Below are 22322 nucleotides of genomic sequence, written 5' to 3'. Positions count from 1 at the left end.
TCTTCCCAAACAAACAGGATTATATTATCCCTAAAGATCCTTCCATGGACTCTGCATTTGTTCATGTAACCCACAGATATGATGGGTTTTACTCCAAGTGGGTGTTCTTGGGAAAGTCTCTGTCTCATTCTTAACTTGTTTAACCTTCACAAATACCCAGGTGGAATTGTGAGGCCTAATTTAAAACAGGAAACTGTGTAATTATAATGTATACATGTAAGAATAACCTGACCCCCTTGCTGTACAGTGGGAAAATAAAAAAAATTATTAAAAAAATAATAAATCCCAGTTTGCATTAACATTAAAAAAAAATAAAAATAAAACAGGAAACTGGAGTTCAGATCCTTGGACAGACCTGCTCGGGGCTCAGGTAAGCATCTCACCTACTATGGCAATGGTCTTGCCCACGGAGGGCGGCCCCTCCCCCACCCTGGTAACAACCTCCTTTGAACCATTTCTGTTTCCATTTCCCTCTGGGGCAGGAGCCACTGCCCGACACAGCGCAACCTCTGGGCGGTTGTGAGAGTGACTGCAAGTGGACGCCTCGGGAGCTGGCAGAATGGGACCTGGCACACCCCAAGTGAAAGGAGAGCATTCTTACTGCCTCTTCAGCTGGTCCATTGACTTCTTCTCTTCCTCAATTCTTGCCTTTACAGCCTTTACAATAGTGGCCTGGAAAAGTTCAGCCCCTCTAAAGGAAGATCAGAAACAGAATAAATGAGCCTTTGTATCGTTGTCACCCATCTTCCCCTGAAAATGGTCACCCAGGGCTAGAAAACATCTCTTTGGGGGCAGCTGCCTGAGGACCCCTGGTTGGTGTGGGAGTCATAAGCTGGTTAAAAAGGCCCTGGATGGATACAAGCCTCCATCTCCTCTGCAGGGAAGGGCTGCTCGCAACCTAGGGGTGGGGCGGGTATGGGCAGGGTTGTTAAAAAGCATGTTTCTGAGATCGTCAAGGCCTCTTCAACCCGTCCCCCAGCAAGGGGTCCTCACAACCTCGTGACGTCAACCCATGAGGAGACACCTGCCAGGAGGGGTGAGTTCAGGTTGTTTTCTCCAAGGAAGGCATGCAACGGACCTGCGGTGCAGCTCCTCCCTCTGATTCCTCCCTCTTGTCCTTACACCTCTTTGTTCCTTCTCACTCCTCAAGCCCACTTTGGAGTCACCATAGATCTCATCACCCTCTTAATATCCTCTACTCTGTCCCACTGTTGTCCATCCATCCAGCCTGGCAGATGTCACATCTGCAGGAAGCCAGTAGGGTGATGGGCCATCAGTGGAGCAGAAACACAGGACTGGACGGAGGATCCCTGGCGCCTCAACACTCTGCAGAAAGCCTGCTTTTTTATAGAAGCTGTTTCAACTCTACACTTTTCTGAAACCAGAATTCTGTCCAGGGTTTTTCACTCCTCGTGTGATTGAGCCTCCTACTTCCTAGGAAAACAAAGTCACGACAAGGCCACAATTCGCTCAGCTCCCCGTCACCCATCCTGTGGGCACCCCCCCAACTGGCAGTGCCATGCAGGAGGTGGCGTTCTCCACCCAAGGCCCACCAGGGCTCAGTCCCTCCCCACCTGCAGACCAAGGGGCCCTGACTTCCTGCATCTCGACCTTCCCGTCACCTCTGCATCCTGCCCATGAGAGGCAAACATGCTCAGACCCTGCTAATCTTAGAAAAAGGACCACCCCACCCCACAGTTTCCTCTGCACAGCCTGGCATCACTGCCCCTGCAGTCAAACATCTTGCAGACTCTGTCCCTAAGCCTTCACTTCAGCCTCAGCTCAGCGGTGCTGGGCTTGGACTCCACCTGTTGAGGTCACTGATTTCACTGTTCAGTGTTCAGCCCCTTTTTTGTGTATCTCAGGTGCTGAGCCTCTGCAGTTCCTCAGGGCCCCCGAGAGCCTACGTCCCTTTGCTCTTTCCGCTCAGACTCCCGGTATTCACTGCAGCCTCTTCTCCACCCCACCTCTTACATGTGACTGCTCCCCAGGCTCTTCATCCCCACATCTTCTCCAGGCAGTTCCTGTAACAATGACCCTTAAGTTTCCTGACACCTGCACACTCGTCCCCTCAAAGGCCTACCGGCTCCCCAATGGGCTGCATGTCACAAGGTCATGAGACCGGCATCCCACAGTTGTAGCCTCTCTTCCCTCCCAGCCAAGAGCTCTTCAGACCCTGCCCACCCCCACCCCCACACTGAGGCCAGAGTCCTGGGCACAGCGGCCTCTCCTCCTCCCAGATTCCCACCACCATCCCCCTTTCAGCTGCCCCAACTGCCCCTCTGAGCTCTCTGAATTCACCCCCTCCCAGTCCTGGCCATCCTCTCCATCCTGGATCATCAGAGCTGCCACCGACCTGGTCCCTCTGCCTGTCGTCCTGCTTTAATCCCATCCGTCCTCACCCCCAAGCAGAGTGAGCTTCCGAAGAGCAAGGACAGCCACTTTTAGTGTCACAAACACGGTTGTCAGGCCCCTGATCATCTGGCCTCTCCTCCCCTCCAGCTGAGCTCTCACATCTTCACGTCTGTTTCAGCCACTCCAAGCTTCTTCCCTTTCCTCAATGAAACCCCTCTCCCCAATGACTGCATGTGACTGCCCCCGCCCTCGTTCCTATTCATCCCACAGGCTACAGCTCAGAACACCAGGCTGCCTAGGGTCCCATCCTGCAGGTAGCTGTATACCCTTAATGCAACCCCAGTTTCCCAAATGTCTCCTGAGTCCCATCGGTCTCATGCATTGTAACGGCTTCTTGATGCATTCATCTCCCCATCAGCCTGCAGCCTCTCAGAGGGCAGGGCAAGCCTCTGCCCCCCTCGCAACATAGTAGGCATCAAACAAATGGATGAGCGAATGAATGAATGTTCATTCCTTGGAAATTCCATTGTGAGTTCAATGCTTATTAAGACAGGTCTTTGCGTTGACAAGCATGAGCTGCGTGCTGAACCAAAGCCACCAGTTTTTGTAACAGGAATAATATGCTTTCTGAATAAGTGCGACAACTTAAAAAAAAAAGATAATAGCTTATTACTGTGTCCTGAATGTCTAAGGACCGAATATAAGGGGGAGGCAAAAAAAGATGCATTTACTAGCAAAAAGTACCTGCTGATACACGCAGGTAAGTAAGGTTACTATTTCGACTAGACATTGTGCTCTGCTCTGAAAATGATGTCCATTTACCACTGAAAAACCATTACGGCGGTACATTCCCAGGTCAGTACTATCCCTAAATGAAGAGTAGTGTCCATCTCTGTGGTGGGCGCTGAGGATGCAGCAAGGCTCCTCAGGTTAAATGCAGGAGCCCAACTGGGTCCTCTTTCTATTTGGCTCCAAGTTAGTTAACAAAGGCTGGGGACCCCCTATAAATGGACCTTTGAAATAAACACTTTGCTTCTCCTGAGCAGAGAAGAAATAGGCTCTGGGATCCCTGGTGGTATAAAAGAGCTGCCTTTGTTTAAACCACAAATCAGAATGATGGATATTGGCAGTATGATGGATATTGGCAATTGATATGAACTAATGTTAATCAGGTCACTCGACACCACGGGTCTGATGGGACCTAGGCAAGGCCAGCGTCTCGGTGATAGGCTCGTCCTTGGGGATCATCCTGCCGGCCCTGGCTCCCATCTCAGTGATGTCCTCTTCAATACCCAGTTCTCTTCCCAGTTTTCCCCCCTAAGCCTATAATAAGAGGGGGGGCAGAACATGGGGACAGGGTGGGATCTAAGGAGAAAGCAACAGTCAAATAGTGCCAATGGCCAGAGAAGAGAAAACCAGGTTTTTGGGGAAAGAGCCTGAAAGGAAGGAAATAAGGCGAGACAAAGAGCCTGGTTGTGAGTGAGGCTGGAGTGACCCCCTCCTCTGCCTATGATCTGAAAAATAATAGATGCTTACGTTTTTCTCTATTTTTAGGAGTTTCTTCTTAAAAGGGAGGCAGCGAGGGGGAAGACTGCCAGCTGCCAGACCACAGCAGCTTCTGTTCCTGTTCTGACCAAGGCCAGAAGGGCAGTGACGAGGTCTGGACCGAGGGACAAGATGACCAGCCAGTCTCTGACCTTCGAGGGTATCCCAATCCTCCTAAGGTCTGCCTCCCCCCACAGACCTGCTTGTTACTCTTTGTTTTAGGTCTGAAAGTCCTTGGGCTAAAGCTTCCTTGGATCAGTTTTCCCAGAAGGAATTTCCTCGTGTCTTGTGGGTTGTACAAGCACGCTCTGAGGGAAAGCATAGAGCTGCCTCACTCCCAGACGGGTTTCTTGGCCTGACCTCAATTCTTGGCCTGACCTACCTCGATGCCAGGATCTGTGACGCCTTTATATCCGCCACGACATGTAGGAAATAGTAGCTCATGAAAACTCTTCTCTGCAGCAGGAGGAAGGCAAAACATATACTGTCCCAAATAATCCCTGCTTCCCCGCTGGGTAGTTTACATGAGGAATCATCATCAGCTGCAGAAAAAAAAAAATTAAAGTGAGCATCCATTTCTACTACTGTTTCATAAAATGTGTGGTGTGACCAGATTTGGGAAACCTTCCGATGCAACGACTCCCCGAGTGAATTTATTCACAGCCGAGGGCACACACTTCAAATCCAATATCAACACTGGTTCATAAAGCTGACCACCGAGTGAGCTCTTGGTGATGTAAGGCACAGGATGGAAGGGGACCCTTTCCCCCCGTAAGGGCCATGGAGAAGCAGCATCTGCACGTCCCAGTGCCAACGGGAATCTCTTGTACAAAAAGACACCTGTTCTGGGAATGGACTCTACCCAGGAGTAAATGGCAGAGCAGCTGGGTCTATTGGAAGGAGAGGCATCTAAGATCAGAACATACTTCAGTGCCTCTTTATGGAGACCAACATGTAACCTGAATTGGAAGCCAGAGTCGGGAGAGTGTCACGTCCAAGGCCCCATCCTGGGTGCCATAGAGGATGGGAGGTGCTGTCCAGGGTTCTGGTGCGAGAGGCAATGGGGTGGAAGTGGGGGTCCAATTCCAGAGACCCTGCTGCTCCCCCAACTGTCTTTCCAAGGAGGGTCTTTGAGCTTATGCGGGGGGTTGGGGAGTCTGGAGGCAGAGCTATTTTAGTGCCCAAGACCCCAATGCAACAGCCACAGGTGTGTGTGGGCTTCTGTGAGCCTTCCCATCATAACTCAGGGAAGTTCAGGGAGCTGCATTGACCACACCCAACCCCCAGACCTGCCGGGATGGGAAGTTTGTAGAATATTGTCAAAGATGCCTGGAGGGGCCCATCCTGACGACAGACTCCCAGCGCAACATAAGCTTCCAGCTCTATACAGACAGGGAACTGAAAGTCCCTTTTATCTTTTCTCTTTAGGTGCTTTGGTCCAATGTTTTTTTTGTTGTTGTTGTTGTTGTTTTTTTTTTTTCTCTTTTTTTTGTCTTTTTGCTGTTTCTTGGGCCGCTCCCGCGGCATATGGAGATTCCCAGGCTAGGGGTCGAATCGGAGCTGTAGCCACTGGCCTACGCCAGAGCCACAGCAACGCGGGAGCCGAGCCGCGTCTGCAACCTATACCACAGCTCACGGCAACGCTGGATCGTTAACCCACTGAGCTAGGGCAGGGACCGAACCCGCAACCTCATGGTTCCTAGTCGGATTCGTTAACCACTGCGCCACGAAAGGAACTCCTGATCCAATGTTTAAATGAGAACAAGACCACTGCCTTTCCTTCCTTGTCCTGCACCCCCAAATTCGCTTTTCACACTTACGCATTTTATAGCCCTTGACGGTACAGGCCAAGCTGAAAGCTTGGATCAACCAGCAGCTGTTCTGAACCAACTTTTCAATATAGCCACATGCTCCTATCTGAAAAACAAATGGGAAAGGTATACTCAGAAACTCACACCTGGAAAAAAAGGCTGATGTCTCGTTATCCCAATACCCAACATGTACAGGAATTCCTGAAGCCTCACTGCTCCCAATGGTGGACAGTGCCCCCAATCCAGCCCCCACTGGGCACAGAGCTTGATGCCTCATTTCCTGGGCAGTCAAACCCAAGGAGCAAAGGGACAGGAGGAGGGGAAGAAGGAGGCGCTGTGTGATGCTTTCTGTATGGGAAGCACCTCTTATTTCAGAGGAGAAGCCTGAGGCCACACTGGAAACAAGCCTAACTCTGTGATAGCAAACGGATGAACCCTGATCTAGGACTTGGATTCTGGCAGAGTTAGCTCCTCATGAGTTAGGTGTATTAAGCCTGTACTATTTTTTTTTTGTCTTTTTTTTTAGGGTCACACCTGCAGCATGTGGAGGTTCCCAGGCGAGGGGTCGAACTGGAGCTCCAGCTGCCCGCCTACACCTCAGCCAGGGCAACTCGGGATCCGAGCCGCGTCTGCAACCTACACCACAGCTCATAGCAATGCCAGATACTTAACCCACTGAATGAGGCCAGGGAACCTGTGTCCTGATGGATGCTAATCAGATTCATTTCTGCTGAGCTCCTAAGCGTGTGCTATTTGCCTGGAGATGGTCACAGACGTAAGCTGCCTGGTGCAGTTCTCAGAGCAGGAAAAGAATTATGTGTTTGAGCTAATTCTTTTTCAGCCGATACTCTGAGTAAAGGAGATTTCCATGTTGACCGTCGTGTGGTTGTCTCCTAACAGTGATTTCTTGTCACAGTTAAGTTCACAACCCAAGGGTTTGAAAAACAGCCTCCTCCTTGGGGAATATCCTTCCCATTTTGGCTCCCTGGACCCTTGAATCCTTGAATCTGTCCTTCGAGGTTCACAGGGTGTTGCCTCCAGGAAACCTTCCAATTTACCGAGGCAAGGTGTTAGGCATTCTGTTTTGTACTGTTTTCCTAAAAATTTGTGATGATTAGCAGTAACAGATTGTACAATGATTATTTATAAGAATGTCTATCTTCTCCTTCAGAATGTGAATTCCTTAAGGGTAAAATCTGAGTACTATTCAGCTCTGGTTGTTCAAATATAAAGCAGTGCTAGCAAAGGACAGGTCTGCCACACAGGATTACAGAACGAATGAGTGAGTGAACAAATCCGTGGACTCTGTGGCCACACTCGTTCCAGGGAACAGCTGCTGGGATCAGCCTCCAGCCACAGACCTCTCCCCATCAGACCGGCTTTGGAAGGAAGGGGTGACCTCTGGTCCTGTCTCATCCCCTCCCCACCCCTCCTCAACACTATCCCACGTGCAAACAAACACGGGGGGGTTGAACTGAGGAAGAGAAACCATATTTACTATCAGCTAGAAACTTAACATTTTAAAGGATTGGAGGCCAAATAAAATCTTTAAATAGAGACTCATGGTTACATAGACTTGGCCTCCCGAGACCTCTAAACATAGCAACGTAGGGGCCAAAAAAAAAAAAAAAAAAAAAAAGACAAATGTTTTCTAGTAGAGTTGCCTGGTAAGTTTGTCTCTAAGAACTGAGATGGGGGAACAGAGATAGGGGAAGCAGGACATCGTGCATCCCCATTCTTCCACCGCTATGTCAATTACACCTGCGAAGTGTGGGGCCTGGGGTTACCTCTGTGTTGGAGCTGGAGTTGTACTAACTCCTTAGCTCGTGAAAGGTAGCTGTTAACTCCCTGATACAATAAATAACTTAAAAGGTGTCTTTGGGGCCTAAAAGATTTTGTGTGGCTCTGGGATGCCTTGCAGTCAGGAGCTACCTCGTCACTTGAATATGGATATTTAATAGCAAAGCAGCCACATTTCGTGGAGGGGAGGTGTTTGCCTCAACCTCCACTGTCTTAGCTGATTCCTAGCCCAGCCGCCGATGCTCGTGTCCATACTGTTTACTCTTCCCCAGCTCTTCCCAGGTAAGAGTTGCTTTTAGTCAACAGGTTATCATTTGGAAGAGCTTCCATGACAGACTCAGCTCATAAAAGGGCCACATTGCAGCACACTGCAGAAGAGGCACCCAGTTCCTAGAAGGGATGGAGTTTAATTAATAAAATACATTTCACACTTTATTCCTGCGAATGCACATGCTCTTGTCCTTGACAGATGGAAATGAGCAAAAAGGATTCTGCTTAATGCAGCAAAGCAAAGAGTGATACGCGGTCATTTGAACTCTGAGTTTGCCAGCATCTTATCTGGGGCTTTTAAGAGCAATGTAATGGGCAGAGCAACAGGCTTTCAATAACCACTGAACGGAGTATTTACTCGTGCACTGAAATCACTAATCTGTCACGCGGCAGATGCCACTTACTGACAGTATGTTTTTCATCGTGATCACAAACACGTTGTATGCAATCAGCCAGTCCCAGTAGCGTAGGATGCTCTTGATGGGTTTCAGTAGCAAATCGCCCCCGAAGAGCAGGAAGTAGAAGCAGGCCACCAGGTACCCCATGCAGAAAATGCTGATCCTGGTGGTCCCGGTGATGAAGATGATGGTGAGCACGAACCAGAAGAGGTAGCTGAAGATGATCACTTTGGACATGTCCAGGTACGACCTGGAGGACGAAACCAAAGGCCAACACGAACAATGACATGCATCAAGCAGGGAGGTTCTGCTCGAGTCAGCAAGCAAGTCTGCCCTCTCCTCCCGCCTCTATGTGAGAGCTCGGTTCCGGCCAGACCGGGAGCCCTGCGGCCTTCTCTCCCTGACCCTCTCCTGGTCCACAGGGCACCCCTACCCAGTTAGTGATGGACAGAGCGACAACTTATGAAAACACCATGGGCGTGTTGTTCATCTCCTGAATTGGGGCCAAACGTCCCCCAAACGGCAACATTTCTGCCCACTCCCTGAGGTCTCAAAAGCCCCGTCTTTCTGTGGAGGCAGGAATAATCATGTGGCCGAGAACATTCTAAAATATAGATGCCTCCTGGAGCAAGAGAACAGTTCGGAACAGAACCCTTTCCATGAACTGGAAATTAACAGATTAAAACAAATGCAAAGGTTTTACTAGAGATGAAAACTTCTCCTTTAGATGAGACGAAATTCTGGCAGACAGAATCTGGGGTGTTCAGGCTCCGTCTAACTCTTGGCCCTGGGCTGAGTCAAGATCTGTTCCCCACTTTGACCTCCTGATGGGAGGCGAGGCAGGGGTCCAGGCCTCCCTTCTCCAGTGGTGGGAGTTTCCCTGGCCTGGGCTGCATCCAGCAGAAAGGGCACCTGCAGGATGTGTCCCACTAGTCACTCAGCTAGAGCCTCTCAGTTTGGGAGGTTTTACTTTGGTTGTTTCTCTTCCCGGGTTTGGGGAGAAGCACGGAAGAACCAACTGTGGTCAGATGTTTGACAAACGAAGTTAGTCTGTGGGAGCTAATAAGTTTTTGATAAAATAGATGCCACACTGTCCAGCATATTAGGCAACAAGTTACACCTTAGAGGAATGTCACACGAGCAAACTCGTGAACTTTACTCTTTTCAGAGGAAAATACTCAGCGCTTTTCAATGTTTCCATGATTTCTTTTCTAAAATATGTTACACCCAGAGTTCCCGTCGTGGCGCAGTGGTTAACGAATCCCACTAGGAACCATGAGGTTGCGGGTTTGGTCCCTGCCCTTGCTCAGTGGGTTAATGATCCAGCGTTGCCGTGAGCTGTGGTGTAGGTTGCAGACGCGGCTCGGGTCCCGCGTTGCTGTGGCTCTGGCGTAGGCTGGCGGCTACAGCTCCGATTCGACCCCTAGCCTGGGAATCTCCATATGCCTCGGGAGCGGCCCTAGAAATGGCAAAAAGACAAAATAAATAAATAAATAAATAAATAAATAAATAAAATAAAAAAAATAAAATATATTACACCCATCCTTGACTTCATGCACAAAGGAGAGTGAATATGATGCTGGTGTTTCTCAGCATCTTGGGGTCACACTGGAAAAGTCGGTGACAGCCCAGGTGGGAGATCTGAAAGCCACAGTGCCTCTTGCCATGTGTGGTTTGAAGTTCATGGAGTTGGGCTGCTGGTATTTTTGAGTGTGTTTGTGTGTGTGCAAATGCATGCATATGAGGGCACTGGCGTGTCTTCCATACTTTTCCCTTCCTTGCCTGCAGTTGTTAACCCTACCTCCAGGAGCCCTGAGCTCAACTGCCCAGCCATGACCTGGGAATCATAGAACTGAGCTTGTGGGAACAACTGGAAACACCAGCCAACGTGGTCTGGGGAGGAGCCTCGGGACCCCTGGGCAGTGAGAGGCCTGTGCTGTCCTGGGCTAAAGGGTGGCTGGGCTGCAGGGCCCTGGCTGCTTTCCAGAGCTACCGAGGGCCATCCCTGGAGGACAGGGGATAATTCATGGCTCAGCTTCCAGACCCTTGAGCCACTGGGTCCCGTGTTTCTGGGCCCAGGTATGCCATCAGCAGGTCAGCTCTCCAGGTCGGGGAGGCAGGGGCCCGGGCTCCAGGGGACACGCCTTCCAAGGGGCTCTGCATCACCTGCAGTGAATGAAGTCGGGGACGGGGTTGTGCTGGCTGAAGGAGGCCGCGTCCAGGTTCATGCAGATCTCCACGTTGTCACCTGCCATGATCCGCACAGCGGCCTTGTTTTCATCCTCGAAAATCTGCCGTTGCAGGGAGGCACACAGAAGCAGCATGAAGTCATCTGGCAAGAGAGAAGGGGGCGCTGAGACCACCTCTCCTCCTCTGGGTCCACGGAGGTGAGGACGCCGCCCTGTGGGTCTCAGCGGCTCCTCGTCATCTCCCTGAGTCCCGTCATCCCCCAAGTTCACTTCCTCCTGGATTCTGATCTCCCTGCCCATGAGGGGGATGCAGAAGGACCACAGACCCAGGGCTCTTGGGGAGGGTCCCCGGATCTATCTTGCAGGTTGGTGTGTGGAAGCCTCAGGTGCTGATGACCAGTCTGCAGGATCTCTCAGGCAAAAACGTGTGTCTGCATGTATTTTCCTGCAGAGTTTTGAGCTGTGAGGGGCCCCCGAGCAGTCCTCTTTGTCTTTATCTCTTCACAAGCCGGGGATGCAGGCACCCCGCCTTCCCTGCCCCTCCAGCCCCCCTTCGCTTGTAAGCAAAGGCTTCCTGGAACTTGGGGGTCGTGGAGCTGGGGAGAACAGGGGAGGACGGCTCCCCCTGGGGTGAAGACAGGACCGAGCTGTCCCCATGGCCTCGGCCCAGCACAGACCCCACCCCCCACCAGGCGTCATCCCTTACCCCACACCCGCAGGGTGCAGGCAGCACAGCCCCACCCCCACTGGTCTGGGTGGGAACGCCGACTGTAACTTTGGATCAACACCCACCCCTGGGAGGGCTCAGGGCATGTGTCACCTGGCAGCCTCCTTCCAGCTACTCCATCTGTCTGTACGTCTGTTTGTCTGTGGGGGCGGCGAGAAGCAACCACCTCACCCAAGACAAGGCGGCCCCCTCCAGGCCACCTTCTGGAAGGTGGGTAGAGGTGTATGGGGAGAGGGGGTGTGGGTTGGGAGGTGAAATGATGAAAGTGACTATGCTGCTTCCAGCGTTTATTAACTCTGCGAATGTCAAGGGGCAAACAGAGGGCACCGAGGATGTGTGGTGCTGATGCTGATGCAGATGCGTGGAGACCGGCTTTCCTGTGATGGTAACGCGCAGCGGGGCCTCGGGTGTGAACGCGCAGCCCCCGGACAGAGAGCAAGCTGAGTCCCAGGGCCCCACTTACACACGAGGAACACGGGGTTGGGCCGCACAATGAAGTCCGGGAAGTAGAGCCACTTCACGATGTTGTCGTTGAAGCTGGCGCCCTTGAACCTCCAGGGGTAATCTGCAGGGCACGGAGAGAGCCGGGTCAGGGTGCCCCTGGGGGTGGCCCTGGTCCCCACCATCCCCGAGGGGGTTCCACTCACCTCGGCAGGGCGCGGGTGGGAAGCCGATGCAGATCAGGTACTGGAAGGAGAGGATGCAGGCCAGGAAGCAGCAGTATTTGGGCCAGATCTCGGCGATGGCCTTCCTTCGGCGTCGGTACAGGACCGCAATCAGCCAGCAGGCGTGAATCATGGCGTAGAAGTCCATCCGCTGACCGATCACGTTAACTGACATGAGGAAACAGGTCTGTGTGAGGATGAAGAGGCAGAAAATCGGGGTTACAGGGCAGGGGACTGGTGTCAGCGGTCCCCTCCTGTTCCAGCGGGCCATGGGAGAGACCTGCATTCCTTGGGGGCTCTGCACCTATTCACCGGCTCTGCCTCTCGGGGCAGGGGAGGGTTCATCACGAAGACAGAAAACTGAGAGCTCATGCTTTCTTTTCTTTTCTTTTCTTTTTTAGGGCTGCACCTGTAGCATATGGAAGTTCCTAGGCTAGGGGTGGAATCAGAGCTGCAGCTGAAGCCTACACCACAGCCACAGCAACGCCAGATCCAAGCCACCTCTGTGATTTACACCACAGCTTGCAAAAACACTGGATCCTTCACCCACTGAGTGAGGCCAGGGATTGAATCCACATCCTCGTGGACCCTATGTCGGGTTCTGAACCTGCTGAGCCACAACGGGAACTCCTGACCTGGTCACTCTTCATAAGAAACCACCTCAAATGGTGAAGAGAATTATGGCCGAGACCTCACCATGAAAAACATCCTACCACGGGCAGGCAGACCACACCACCAGGTCACAACAGTGTGTCTGGCTAAGGTCACACATTTGGAAGGCACACAATGGACATCCATGTGTCCACATGTGACATCCCCGCATCTGTAAGACAGGGTCCTGAGAGGCCAGGCCCACCACTGCCAGGCTGACCCTTCAGTGGCATCTCCCAGATCCTAGGAGATGTGCAATGAAGTGACCTCAGCAGCCACCTGGCCCAAAGCAGCTGCTGGAATTCTTACAGAAAAGAGACAGGTCAGCCAGGAGACTCACCTCTAGCCCGAACTTGTAGAAGAAGTAGTTTATGAAATACTTGGCACAGTTAACAAGCCCGTCATCCAGATGCAGCCTTGTAATGTCGTGGAAGATGGTTTTAGACACAGGGGCTGTGAGGTTGTTTCGACCGCGGTAGTATTCCTGGTGGCGGTAGATTGTGACCTCGAAAGCCAGAATGGCCAGCATCAGGAGGTTGTTCTAGAAACAAGGAAAGAGCAGGGGGAAGTCACATGCTTTATGACACAGTCATTTCAACAAAACCTACCGCAAACCATCTATTCCATGCCTGATGCTGAAAAGGACCGAGTTCTATAAAATCCCACCTCTGTAAAAAATAGTCTTGAACTCAATGCTCATTCTCCCTGTTTTATGGCACAAGGGTAGCGTGGCCAACACGTAGATCAGAATAATTTCCATGATAATAGAAACTAGAACCTCTAGACCACAGACTGGTGTTGGTCATTCCATAAAATAATAATAGTGATGATGATGATATAATTTACATTTATGTGCCAGACACTATGTTAAGGCCTGGCATTAGAACCCTTTTCAAGGAAGTTTGCTTTATCCTTGTAACAGCTCTTCATGGTGGGCATCTTTTGGGCATTACAAACCATATCTTCCCTATGAGAAAAAATAGGAAGCTACACAAAGAAAAATGGGATGCTTATTAGCACACATTAAAATTCTGGGAGTTAAGTACAAAGGTTTTAAGCACATTGTCAGCATTATCCACCAGAGTAAAACGTGAACAATCTGAATATTGCTTTCATGATGTTTGTTACAACAATTTGCAATCAAAATTCCTTTTTCAATGATACGCTCTTTTTGTTTGGTTACCTCTAAATCTAATATATGTATATATACCCTTTGTTAAAATTTGTAGAGAAACAGAATTTATATGGCAAACATTTCTTGTCATGCTGTACCTACTTGCCAGAAATAATCACTGCTGACAGTTTGCTATAATTTACTCAGTATTTTTTTCCTGGTGTCTAAAAGAGCTTATTATTATGTATGCTGCTTTGAAATTTGCTTTTTTTTTTTTCAACTTAACAGTAGATTTTGGACATCTTTCAGCATCTGATCTCAATCTACCTCAACCACTGGGTGATTCTATAATGATCCAGTGAATTTGTCTGGCATACTTTATTTATTAATCTCAAACTACTTGATTGAATTCCTTTGAGCACAACGTGGTACTGATTTTCATGTCAGTCGTTTGTTTCAAAGGTAACTGCAAGCACCATGAAAGAGGATGAGGCTACTATCAAAGGTGAGATTAGTGGCCTCCAGACATGAACTCCACAGAGGCACAAACTTAGGGCGGCAGCTTTACCCGCAGGTAGACGAGCAGAGGAGCCGACTTCCTCAGGCCGACCCACTCTGTGGGGTCGATGGGAGCGCTGTAGAGCAGAGACTTGTTCAGCTGGTGGAGGGGGATATTCGTCTGATTTTCATTTGGCTGAAAAGAAGGGAAAAGGGGAGTAAGAAATGGACCCGCAGACTAGGGACATTCAGATTCGTGCCCCTCAGTTTTGCAAAGGGATGGGGGTGGGCAGGGAAGACCCTCTTCACGGGGCGAGGTGGGGGGGAAGCCCAGCATCAGAAGAGATGGGTGCCAGGGCGTATTCAACCTGCCAGGCTGACAGAGCCCAGACAGAGTGTACTGGGGATGTGGGCTCCCCACAGTCTCCCTGTGTCCCCAGAGGCTGGCAAGAAGGCCCCGTCTCTGAGGCTCACCAAGGAACAGTTAACAGAAAAGTTCTCAGGCTTGATGGTTTGCAGCTGATACAACATTTTGCAGACGATGATCACGCATGTCCAGACAGTGCAGACACTCGAAGCCAGACGGCGCAGCTTGGCGTACGGCAGAGCGAAAGCCCAGGAAATCAAAAATACATAGTTGAACAGAGACACCTGAAAATAGAAAGTCAGAAATGGGGGCAGGAGTTCCCGTCATGCCTCAGTGGTTAATGAACCCAACTGGGATCCATGGGGATACGGGTTCAATCCCTGGCCTCGATCAGTGGGTTGGGGATCCGGCATTGCCGTGAGCTGTGGTGTGGGTCACAGACGAGGCTCAGATCTGGCATTGCTGTGGCTGTGGCGTAGGCTGGCAACTACAGCTCTGATTGGACTCCTAGCCTGGGAACCTCCATATGCCACAGGTGCGGCCCTAAAAGAAAGACCAAAAAAAAAAAAAAAAAAAAAAAAGAAAGAAAGAAAGAAATGGGGACAAAAATACAGGACATGACAACATGACATCTACAAGATCTGGTAACATGATTTAGTTGGTTCCTCTCAGTTCAGCACAGGCTGAGTCCCTGGCACGTGCAAGACACTGCCCTGGGTGTGAGATACAGGTCCTGTACACAGGTTAGGTGTGCAGCCAGAGGACATCAATTAACATGCAGTGGGAAACTACAGAGGTGAGCAGGTCCCTGTGAGAAGACCCACAAAGGCTCCTCAGCCCGCCTGGAGCTTCAGGGTGAGGGGAGGTGTCCACTCATTCTTAACCGTTTTCAGAGTTAAACAGTTAGAGGTCGAATGCTGTTACTTTTTTGTTCTCAGTTAATATAAATATTAGGCTGGATTTATTTCTAGTTAATGTACAGACTTGGTGACTTAACAATGGAACAGGTGTCATTTTTTGCTACAAATGTCACAGGGAGACTGGTTCCCGTTCTGTCGCCACCTGGCCACGATCAACTGTCCATTTCAGACGGTTTGTGTGCAAAGGCAGAAAGTTCCAGGTTAGATGCAGAATTCACAGTAAATAAGATTCAGCCCTTAGTTACCTACTGGTGAGACATTTCAGATTCACAGTATTGTAGCTGTAGGATTATTATTTAACTTAAAAAATTATACGCAGTAATTCCTGACAATTTTTAGAGGGCAAAAACTCTTTGAATTGTCACCAACTCAAAAACAGTCCAGGGAAATTAGACATACATGAAAGTTATCTGTTGAATAAATGGAAAGAAGGGCAATTCTCACAGTAAATATCAGATAATTGCTGACTGAGTGATGACTCCTCTTTCCAGGGAGACAACAGAAGTGCAATTACCACAAGGTTCAAAGACTCTGTGTCTCCTTCCAGAAACTCCAATCACTGCTGAAGATTTCTTTTTAGCAAGTTTTGGAACCTGCGTTTCCTTGGTAGCATGAACGGGAAGGTTACCGTTTCCCCCAAAGAGAATTTCTGGCTGTAGATTCCTACACAGGATCCTGTCTCAGACACCCGACTACACAATAGATGAGAATCAGGAACCTTCGTGCCAGGTCCATGCTGTCAGGCACGAGCCGGGGGCTCCTTCTGTCCTGGATCTGCTCCCTGTTCTCAGGACAGCGGTCCCTTGGTTTTTTGGGTGTCACGTGTATGCCCACCTCAGACTCTGTGTCCTGTGTTTAAAGCATCAGGGACGGCTGGGAGGGAAGGGGCGACGCACTCTGGCTCTGCTCGGGCAGGCAGCAGGCAGCAGTGTCACTTGCCTCTTTCACGGACACCCAGATGATGTAGGAAGACACGACCTTGATGACGTGCAGCTCCAGGACCCACCACAGGAAGGTCTGCAGGCGGTGGAAGCACTCCAGGAACTTCAGGAGCAGCACTGTGAGGCGGTCCATCACCAGGTGCCACTTGTTCCTCAGATCTGCAGGGCGGGAGACCCACCAGGAGCATTTGTGTGTGTGTGTGTGTGTGTGTGTGTGTGTGTGTGTAGTGACTGTTTGCAGCATGTCTGGATCAGGAGAGTGGGAAGCTGCAAGATTAGGCTGGTGGGCAAATTCTAGGACAGAGTCCGCAGGAAGGGTGGCCCAAGAGCCCCATGGCCTGTGACAACTGAGAACAGGGGACAGGCTGCTTCCACTCAGCTTTCTGTTAACTTGGGCGAAAAAGAATTTTGACCTAATTTTGACCTTAATTTACTCTGAAGGCCAAGCTTTAATTCCCTCATTTCCCTTGAATATTAAGCATCACATTTTTCTTGCCCAAACAGGGTGTCCTTAAGGGCCAGCCGCCCTGGAATGGTCCGGCTGAGAATGGACACTGAGGGTCTGTATGACCCAGCTCACCAGTGCGGTCAGACTCATTTGAAACTTGATTTTCACAATCAGATTGGTCACTTTCTGCTTCCCACTTTGAGCCAGGGTATCTTGTTTTGCCGACTGGGGTGGTGTGTCTACCTGGAGGGTCTGTCACGGTTCGTCTGGATGAAAGTCCTCAAGGCTAGCCTCTCTGAGCAGTCCCGGGATGGGCAGCTTACCTGACGTCTCCTCCTCTTCATCCTCCTCCTCCTCCTCGTCCTCACTGTCTCTGCTGAGCTCACCCTTCTTGGCCTTTGCGAGGCATCCCCCCGGCTTCTCCTCCTCGGGCCCGGCCAGCTGCTTGGCCTCCGACGCCTCCAGGGTGGTGGTCAGGTTCATCATGGCAAGGTCTGGAAGGCTTCCCTCGGGGTGGGCCAGCCTGTTGGCAGAGAGCAGCGAGTCAGGGTGGGAGAGGTGCCAGGAGGCGCAAGAGAGGGGGCTGAACAAATGGAAGTCACTAGCCAGCCTGGCATGTGGGCTTGTTAGCATCTGCTCGCTTTTTAGTTTGTAAAGCTCTTTCTCCGTTAGGTTTTGTTAGCTCTTCCGATTCAGGTTCTAGTGATTAGTCGGTCATGAGAGCTATCGACACCCAAACTTGACATTCCTCCCGCAGGAGAGAATGGTCAGAGTTTAGGATGTAGAAGCATGAAATGGCATCGTGTAGAGCAAGCATTTCATGGCTTCACAGGGGGACTTACTCATTTTGGTGGATTGGTAATTTTTTCTTGATGCTGCTCAAAGTAATTGAAATAGAAAGGAAAAAAAGGAGATGAGAACAGCAGAATTATAAGGAAAAGTCAGAGATCACAATCATGCTACATATCATCCACTACTGCATTCCTGAGGCCGGGTGCAGAGGGTCCTAGCGCCAAGTGCATTCCAGGGTGGCAGCTACCACGTGCTTGGAGCCCTAAGCCTGGCCGCTGCTCTGAGGGTGGGCGGGGCTGCGGTTGTCAAGGACAGAAGGCAGACACTGCAGAGGCAATCAGTCATGCTCTTGAGCTAACACAGCAAATCATCCTGCAGGAATCAAGTCATTCTCATCGTAAGGAAGGATTTTTTTAAAAAAAAATCTCAGTGTGTGAGGTCAGCCTGCCTCTGAACAGATCTATCCCATCCTGCCGTCATCTGAAGCCCACACAATGGATGCTAAGCTTTCAGGGGGAAGAAGCCTGCATCGCACCCCATCCTTGGCACCACGTGAGCAGCTGGACCAGCTCTCCTGAGGAGTCGCGTGTGAGCCTGGTGAGGGCGCTGCAGCCTTGCTGAGCCCAGACCAACCCTCAGGGCGCAGCTTATCTGTGGTCCGGGAGGCAGATAATAACCAGTATGATCTTTCCCCTGATGTTCTTAAAAAAGTGTGTCTTTTTATTCATATTCAAATGACTGTCTGAAGGAACCATTGCGGGCAATAAAATAGATATTAGGGGAAAATCTATTGGAAATACAGGTAGTCTTCTCCAGTTGCAGTAATTACCCTGTACATTTCAGCCTGGTTGTAACGGGATGGACACTTAATTCTGTTATTGCATCTGTATCATTGTGGACTCTGAGTAAATTATTTAACCTCTTGGGATTTATTCATTTTTTTAAAAAAACAAAATGAGGAAGTTTGGCTAGATAAAAAACTAAGCTCATATGCAACTTGTTGGTTTTATATCTAATACTCTGGTGATGCTGGATCACTGTTGTAAGGACCCTGCACTGCCCTTAGACTTTTAGAAAAACATCCTTCAAAAGTTATTCTTTTTAACAGGGTGTCAGGCAAGGAAATTAAAGAATGTCAGATACACGTTATTTTAATGAGCAAAGACCATTCCGAGGGTAGTGGGAGAAGTTACACCAACACATACTTTCTTATTCTCTTAAGCTAGACAATTCACCCTCCATGTTTGGGGACATTCCCAAAAGTTTCATTCTCGAAACTGTGGTCCCTTATCTCCTAAGCAACTCTGTACATCAACTCTCAAGGTCCACCTGTCCTGCTTCGGTCATAGGACTCCATTCAGGTAAAAGCCAGGTGGGACACAACTGTCCACATTTCTATGTCCTCTTCAGGGCTGGCAGGGGATGGCATTTTACAAGTGAGAAGCTGCTTTCGTTAAGACAGGAGCTACCCTAAAAGTAACACCACTCTTAGGGGTGGAAGTACAGCCATTTCTGTCATCTCCCTTGGCCCTGTGGTGACTTGATGCCGAAAAGAAAACAACTTTGCAATAATTAGCTCTATTTATGGTGGGACACTTGCAGCGGTGAGGCTGTTTCCGTGGCTGCCACGATGGCTACGTAAGAAAAAGTTCTCTGGCTGTGAGGCCCCCAAAGCGCCCTGTAGATTGGGGGGACATCAAGGAACAAAGAAATTTAAGAACAATAGAGGAAACCTTTTGGAGGCAAGCCCAGAAGGCCCACGTCTGGAAAGCTGTCACAGTGAAGCGGGGGCAGGCGGGGGGTTTCTGGGTCTAACGCTGCTCATCCCCAGTGACATCTTCCTCGTGAGGAAGCAGAGACACTGCTCTCCTCTGGAGCAGCCTGACCTCCCAACTCATCCCACAGGACAGAAAAAGGAAAAGGGGAAAAGCATGTGTCGACCTATCACTTACAAGCCTTGGCGTTTGCTATCTGAAATTTCACTGAGAAAATCTGCATGCATATAATGTGGATAGATGGAAGTATTTTCAATGCGCTGTCAGAGTTTATAATTTTAAAAAGACACCTGTGTGGCTCCTCTCATTTTTCTCATAGCGTTTTTCCGAGGCAATGTAGAACAATGTTGAAAGCATGCTCTGGGGGATCAGAAAGACCTATATTCAAGCCTCAACATCTTGCTAGCAAGGTGACCTGGCAGAGTTCCATGTCTTTTTAGGTTACCATGTCTGTTTAAGTTTCAGTTTGCTGATCTGTGAAATGCACCAACAGTGCCTACTTTCTGGGATGTTGTGAAAATGAAGGCAATTTCCATTAAATGCTTCACCCTGTGCTTGGGGAACACAGAGTAAGGGAGCATCTGCTGAGGACAGATGTTCACATACTTTTGGATACTCTGTATCATCAATTCATGCCGAGGAAGAGGCGGAATCAGAGCATGGCTTTGTGAGGGACCACACACGCAGGGGAAGGCGCTGAATTTGGACCCTGATTCTGTGGTCAGCCCATTCCTTAGCAGGCTTGGGAATTAGAATGGCCATTCAGAAGATCAGTGCAAATGTTTCTCCCTGGGGAATCTGTCCCCAGTGGTCTCAAGGCCCCTGCCCCTCCCTCCACCATGGCTGGGCTGGGGTGGGGGGTGTTGCTGCTACAGGGCTGGGGTCCAGCTGCCCGGGAAAGCCTGTTACCTTAACTTAGATATGTGCCCCCCTAAAATGTTAAAAAGCGATCCTCGCTTTTCAAAGCTAAATTAAAATGTGTACTCCACTAAAAAAAAAAAAAAAAAAAAAAAAAAAAAAAAATCCCTGAAATACCCAGCAAAGGCACTGAGGATACCGGCCATCCTCCACTGAGCCTCACGTGCACATTAGCGCCTCCCCCTGGAGGATTTCCATATTGGGATCCAAACTCTCCAGCTGATTAACTGCATTCTTGGCTCTACCCCCCATCTCCCAATTTCCTAAATCCCTTGATTTTGCCTGTCTTTCCCCTCAGGGCACCCGTTTCCTTCTCTTTGCATTTTCTTTACCTAGCCTGGCATTCTGGCCTTGCTTTTATTCTGATTCAGGCTCTGACTTTAACCTTCTGGCTGTTAAATATGGCGCTTCTCTCTTGGGTTCTAACAGAGCAGGTGAATTTCTTGGCCTCTTCTCCCACTCTCCTTCGTGCTTCCACAGCTCTGGAAGTCCGCGTGTGCATTTCCTAGTGTGTGTTTACATCACTGTATTCTAATTACAGTTCTGAGGACTCTCTGGGGAGGGCAGAAGCCCAGCCTCGCCCTACCTGGGGCATGCTGTCACCCTCTGAATTTGGTGAATGACGTGTATGCACTGGACAGCCATTCTTAGGTGAAACTGAAGACACAAATACAGAAGTTTAATTCTGTACTAGGGATTGACTTGGAAAAGCCACATGTTAAGCTACTTTCCATTAAAGAAAATGGAAATTCTATCACTGTACAAGCTCCCTCAGTCTAAATCCATTTATGTGTAACTGCTCTAAGGTAAAACTGCACTCAGCCCATTCATTAGACCATTAGAAAAAAAGGAACTTTCATGCAATTTTGTAGTGTTTGTAAGTAATGTTTAAAGTGGAAGTTTTAAAACTCTCTAAGATTATATTCTAGACCTCAAAAGCACTTTCAGAAGACTGCATTCACCCATGAGCATTTGATTTGACTTAATAGCACATCTTAAATGTGTATGGTAGTAATGCCTCCAAAAAAATCTACTAGGCAGGACTGGGTGTAATGGCGCTAGATTGTGTGTATGTGGGAGAAATAATTGTTACTCCTCTTAAAAATTCTACATCAGTCGTTTACAAACTCAGTTGGAATGTTCCTGCCATTTTTTCACATCATCAGAATTTATCAGTCACCCACTGTCCTCAATAACCCCTCCTTCACATCTGGTAAGGGCACGTCTAAATTTTCACCAACCCAGAAGTCAAATGTAAGTATGGCTCCTCTTTCATCCAGAAGTCACATTTACCAGCATAGGATTCTCCTTATAAAACCACATTGAGCATAAATAAATTCAGGGAAAAAGAAAGCTTATCTACTAAACAAAAGAGTGCACCCTATCATTTTAATGGGGAGAAGCCCCTTCAAAGCTGGGCACATGTCACATGCAGACTCAGAAGCACGTGCAGCCCAGTGAGGGGTGGGTTTGTTGGGTAACATGTCCCCTAGGGCACAGCTCTGGCTTTTCTTAAAAGGTCAACATTCAGACAAATGAGAGATTCCACTGGAAGGAAGACTGTGCTTCAAGGTCTTAATTATTTTACATGACTTTGCTTCTAGGTCCTTCTAAGAACTTCTGAGTGAATTCTCTGGCCTGTGGCTTGGGTTAACGGGCATAGGCTTTCCCTCAATAGGAAAGTCTGGGACAATGGGGACAAAGCTTGTGCAGTTGTCCCTCAGAATCAGATCCAGGACCTCCTTGGGCACCAAAATCCATGGACGCTCAAGTCCTTACATAAAACGGCGTGATATCTGCATACAACCTGCACACCCTCCCTTATACTTTAAATCATCTCTAGACTACTTAAAATACCTAGTGCAATGTGAATGTCCTGTCAATAGTAGCTTGCACATGGCAATTTCCAGTTTTGCTTTGGGGAACTTTCTAGAATTTTCCTTTTTCTTTTTTGGCAGCACCCACGACATGAGGAAGTTCCCGGGCCAGGGATTGAACCTGTGCCATCACAGTGCCCTGAGCCACAGCAGTGATAACACCAAATTCGTAACCTGCTGAGCCACCAAGGAACACCTGGAATTTTTTTCTTTTTGAATATTTTTGCTCTGTGATTGGTTTAATCCATGGAGCAGAAGCCG

General features: G+C 49.3%; 1 protein-coding gene across 22 annotated transcripts in view; it reads right to left on the bottom strand.

Annotated features, from left to right (window-relative positions):
• The window catches only part of PIEZO2 (piezo type mechanosensitive ion channel component 2), a 303672-nt gene that overhangs the window by 59128 nt on the left and 222222 nt on the right, over positions 1 to 22322 (bottom strand). For 14 of the 22 annotated variants that reach the window (XR_014807529.1, XR_014807532.1, XR_014807533.1 and 11 more), the window contains 12 exons: positions 17023 to 17222; positions 16250 to 16410; positions 14498 to 14674; positions 14094 to 14219; positions 12752 to 12952; positions 11743 to 11947; positions 11559 to 11660; positions 10346 to 10511; positions 8186 to 8429; positions 5721 to 5817; positions 4283 to 4442; positions 602 to 691 (listed from right to left, as the gene is read on the bottom strand). Coding sequence is in view for 16 of the 22 variants with exons in the window: in XM_084964033.1 (XP_084820159.1) it covers positions 602 to 691; positions 4283 to 4442; positions 5721 to 5817; positions 8186 to 8429; positions 10346 to 10511; positions 11559 to 11660; positions 11743 to 11947; positions 12752 to 12952; positions 14094 to 14219; positions 14498 to 14674; positions 16250 to 16410; positions 17023 to 17222 (1929 nt within the window). In the remaining 6 variants the exon portion in view is untranslated. Of the gene's footprint in view, positions 1 to 601; positions 692 to 4282; positions 4443 to 5720; positions 5818 to 8185; positions 8430 to 10345; positions 10512 to 11558; positions 11661 to 11742; positions 11948 to 12751; positions 12953 to 14093; positions 14220 to 14497; positions 14675 to 16249; positions 16411 to 17022; positions 17223 to 17541; positions 17575 to 22322 lie in introns of those variants that run through there. The other 8 variants (XR_014807528.1, XR_014807530.1, XR_014807531.1 and 5 more) reach the window with 2 other exon arrangements.

This window comes from Sus scrofa, chromosome 6 (genome assembly GCF_054392235.1).
Source record: "Sus scrofa isolate SSC_HxYL_T2T_F1_AM1 chromosome 6, Sscrofa_HxYL_maternal_Yorkshire_Landrace_v2.0, whole genome shotgun sequence".
NCBI classification, from domain to species: domain Eukaryota; kingdom Metazoa; phylum Chordata; class Mammalia; order Artiodactyla; family Suidae; genus Sus; species Sus scrofa.
Note: the sequence above shows the minus strand (reverse complement) of the source record. Positions and strands in the feature narration are given on the sequence as shown.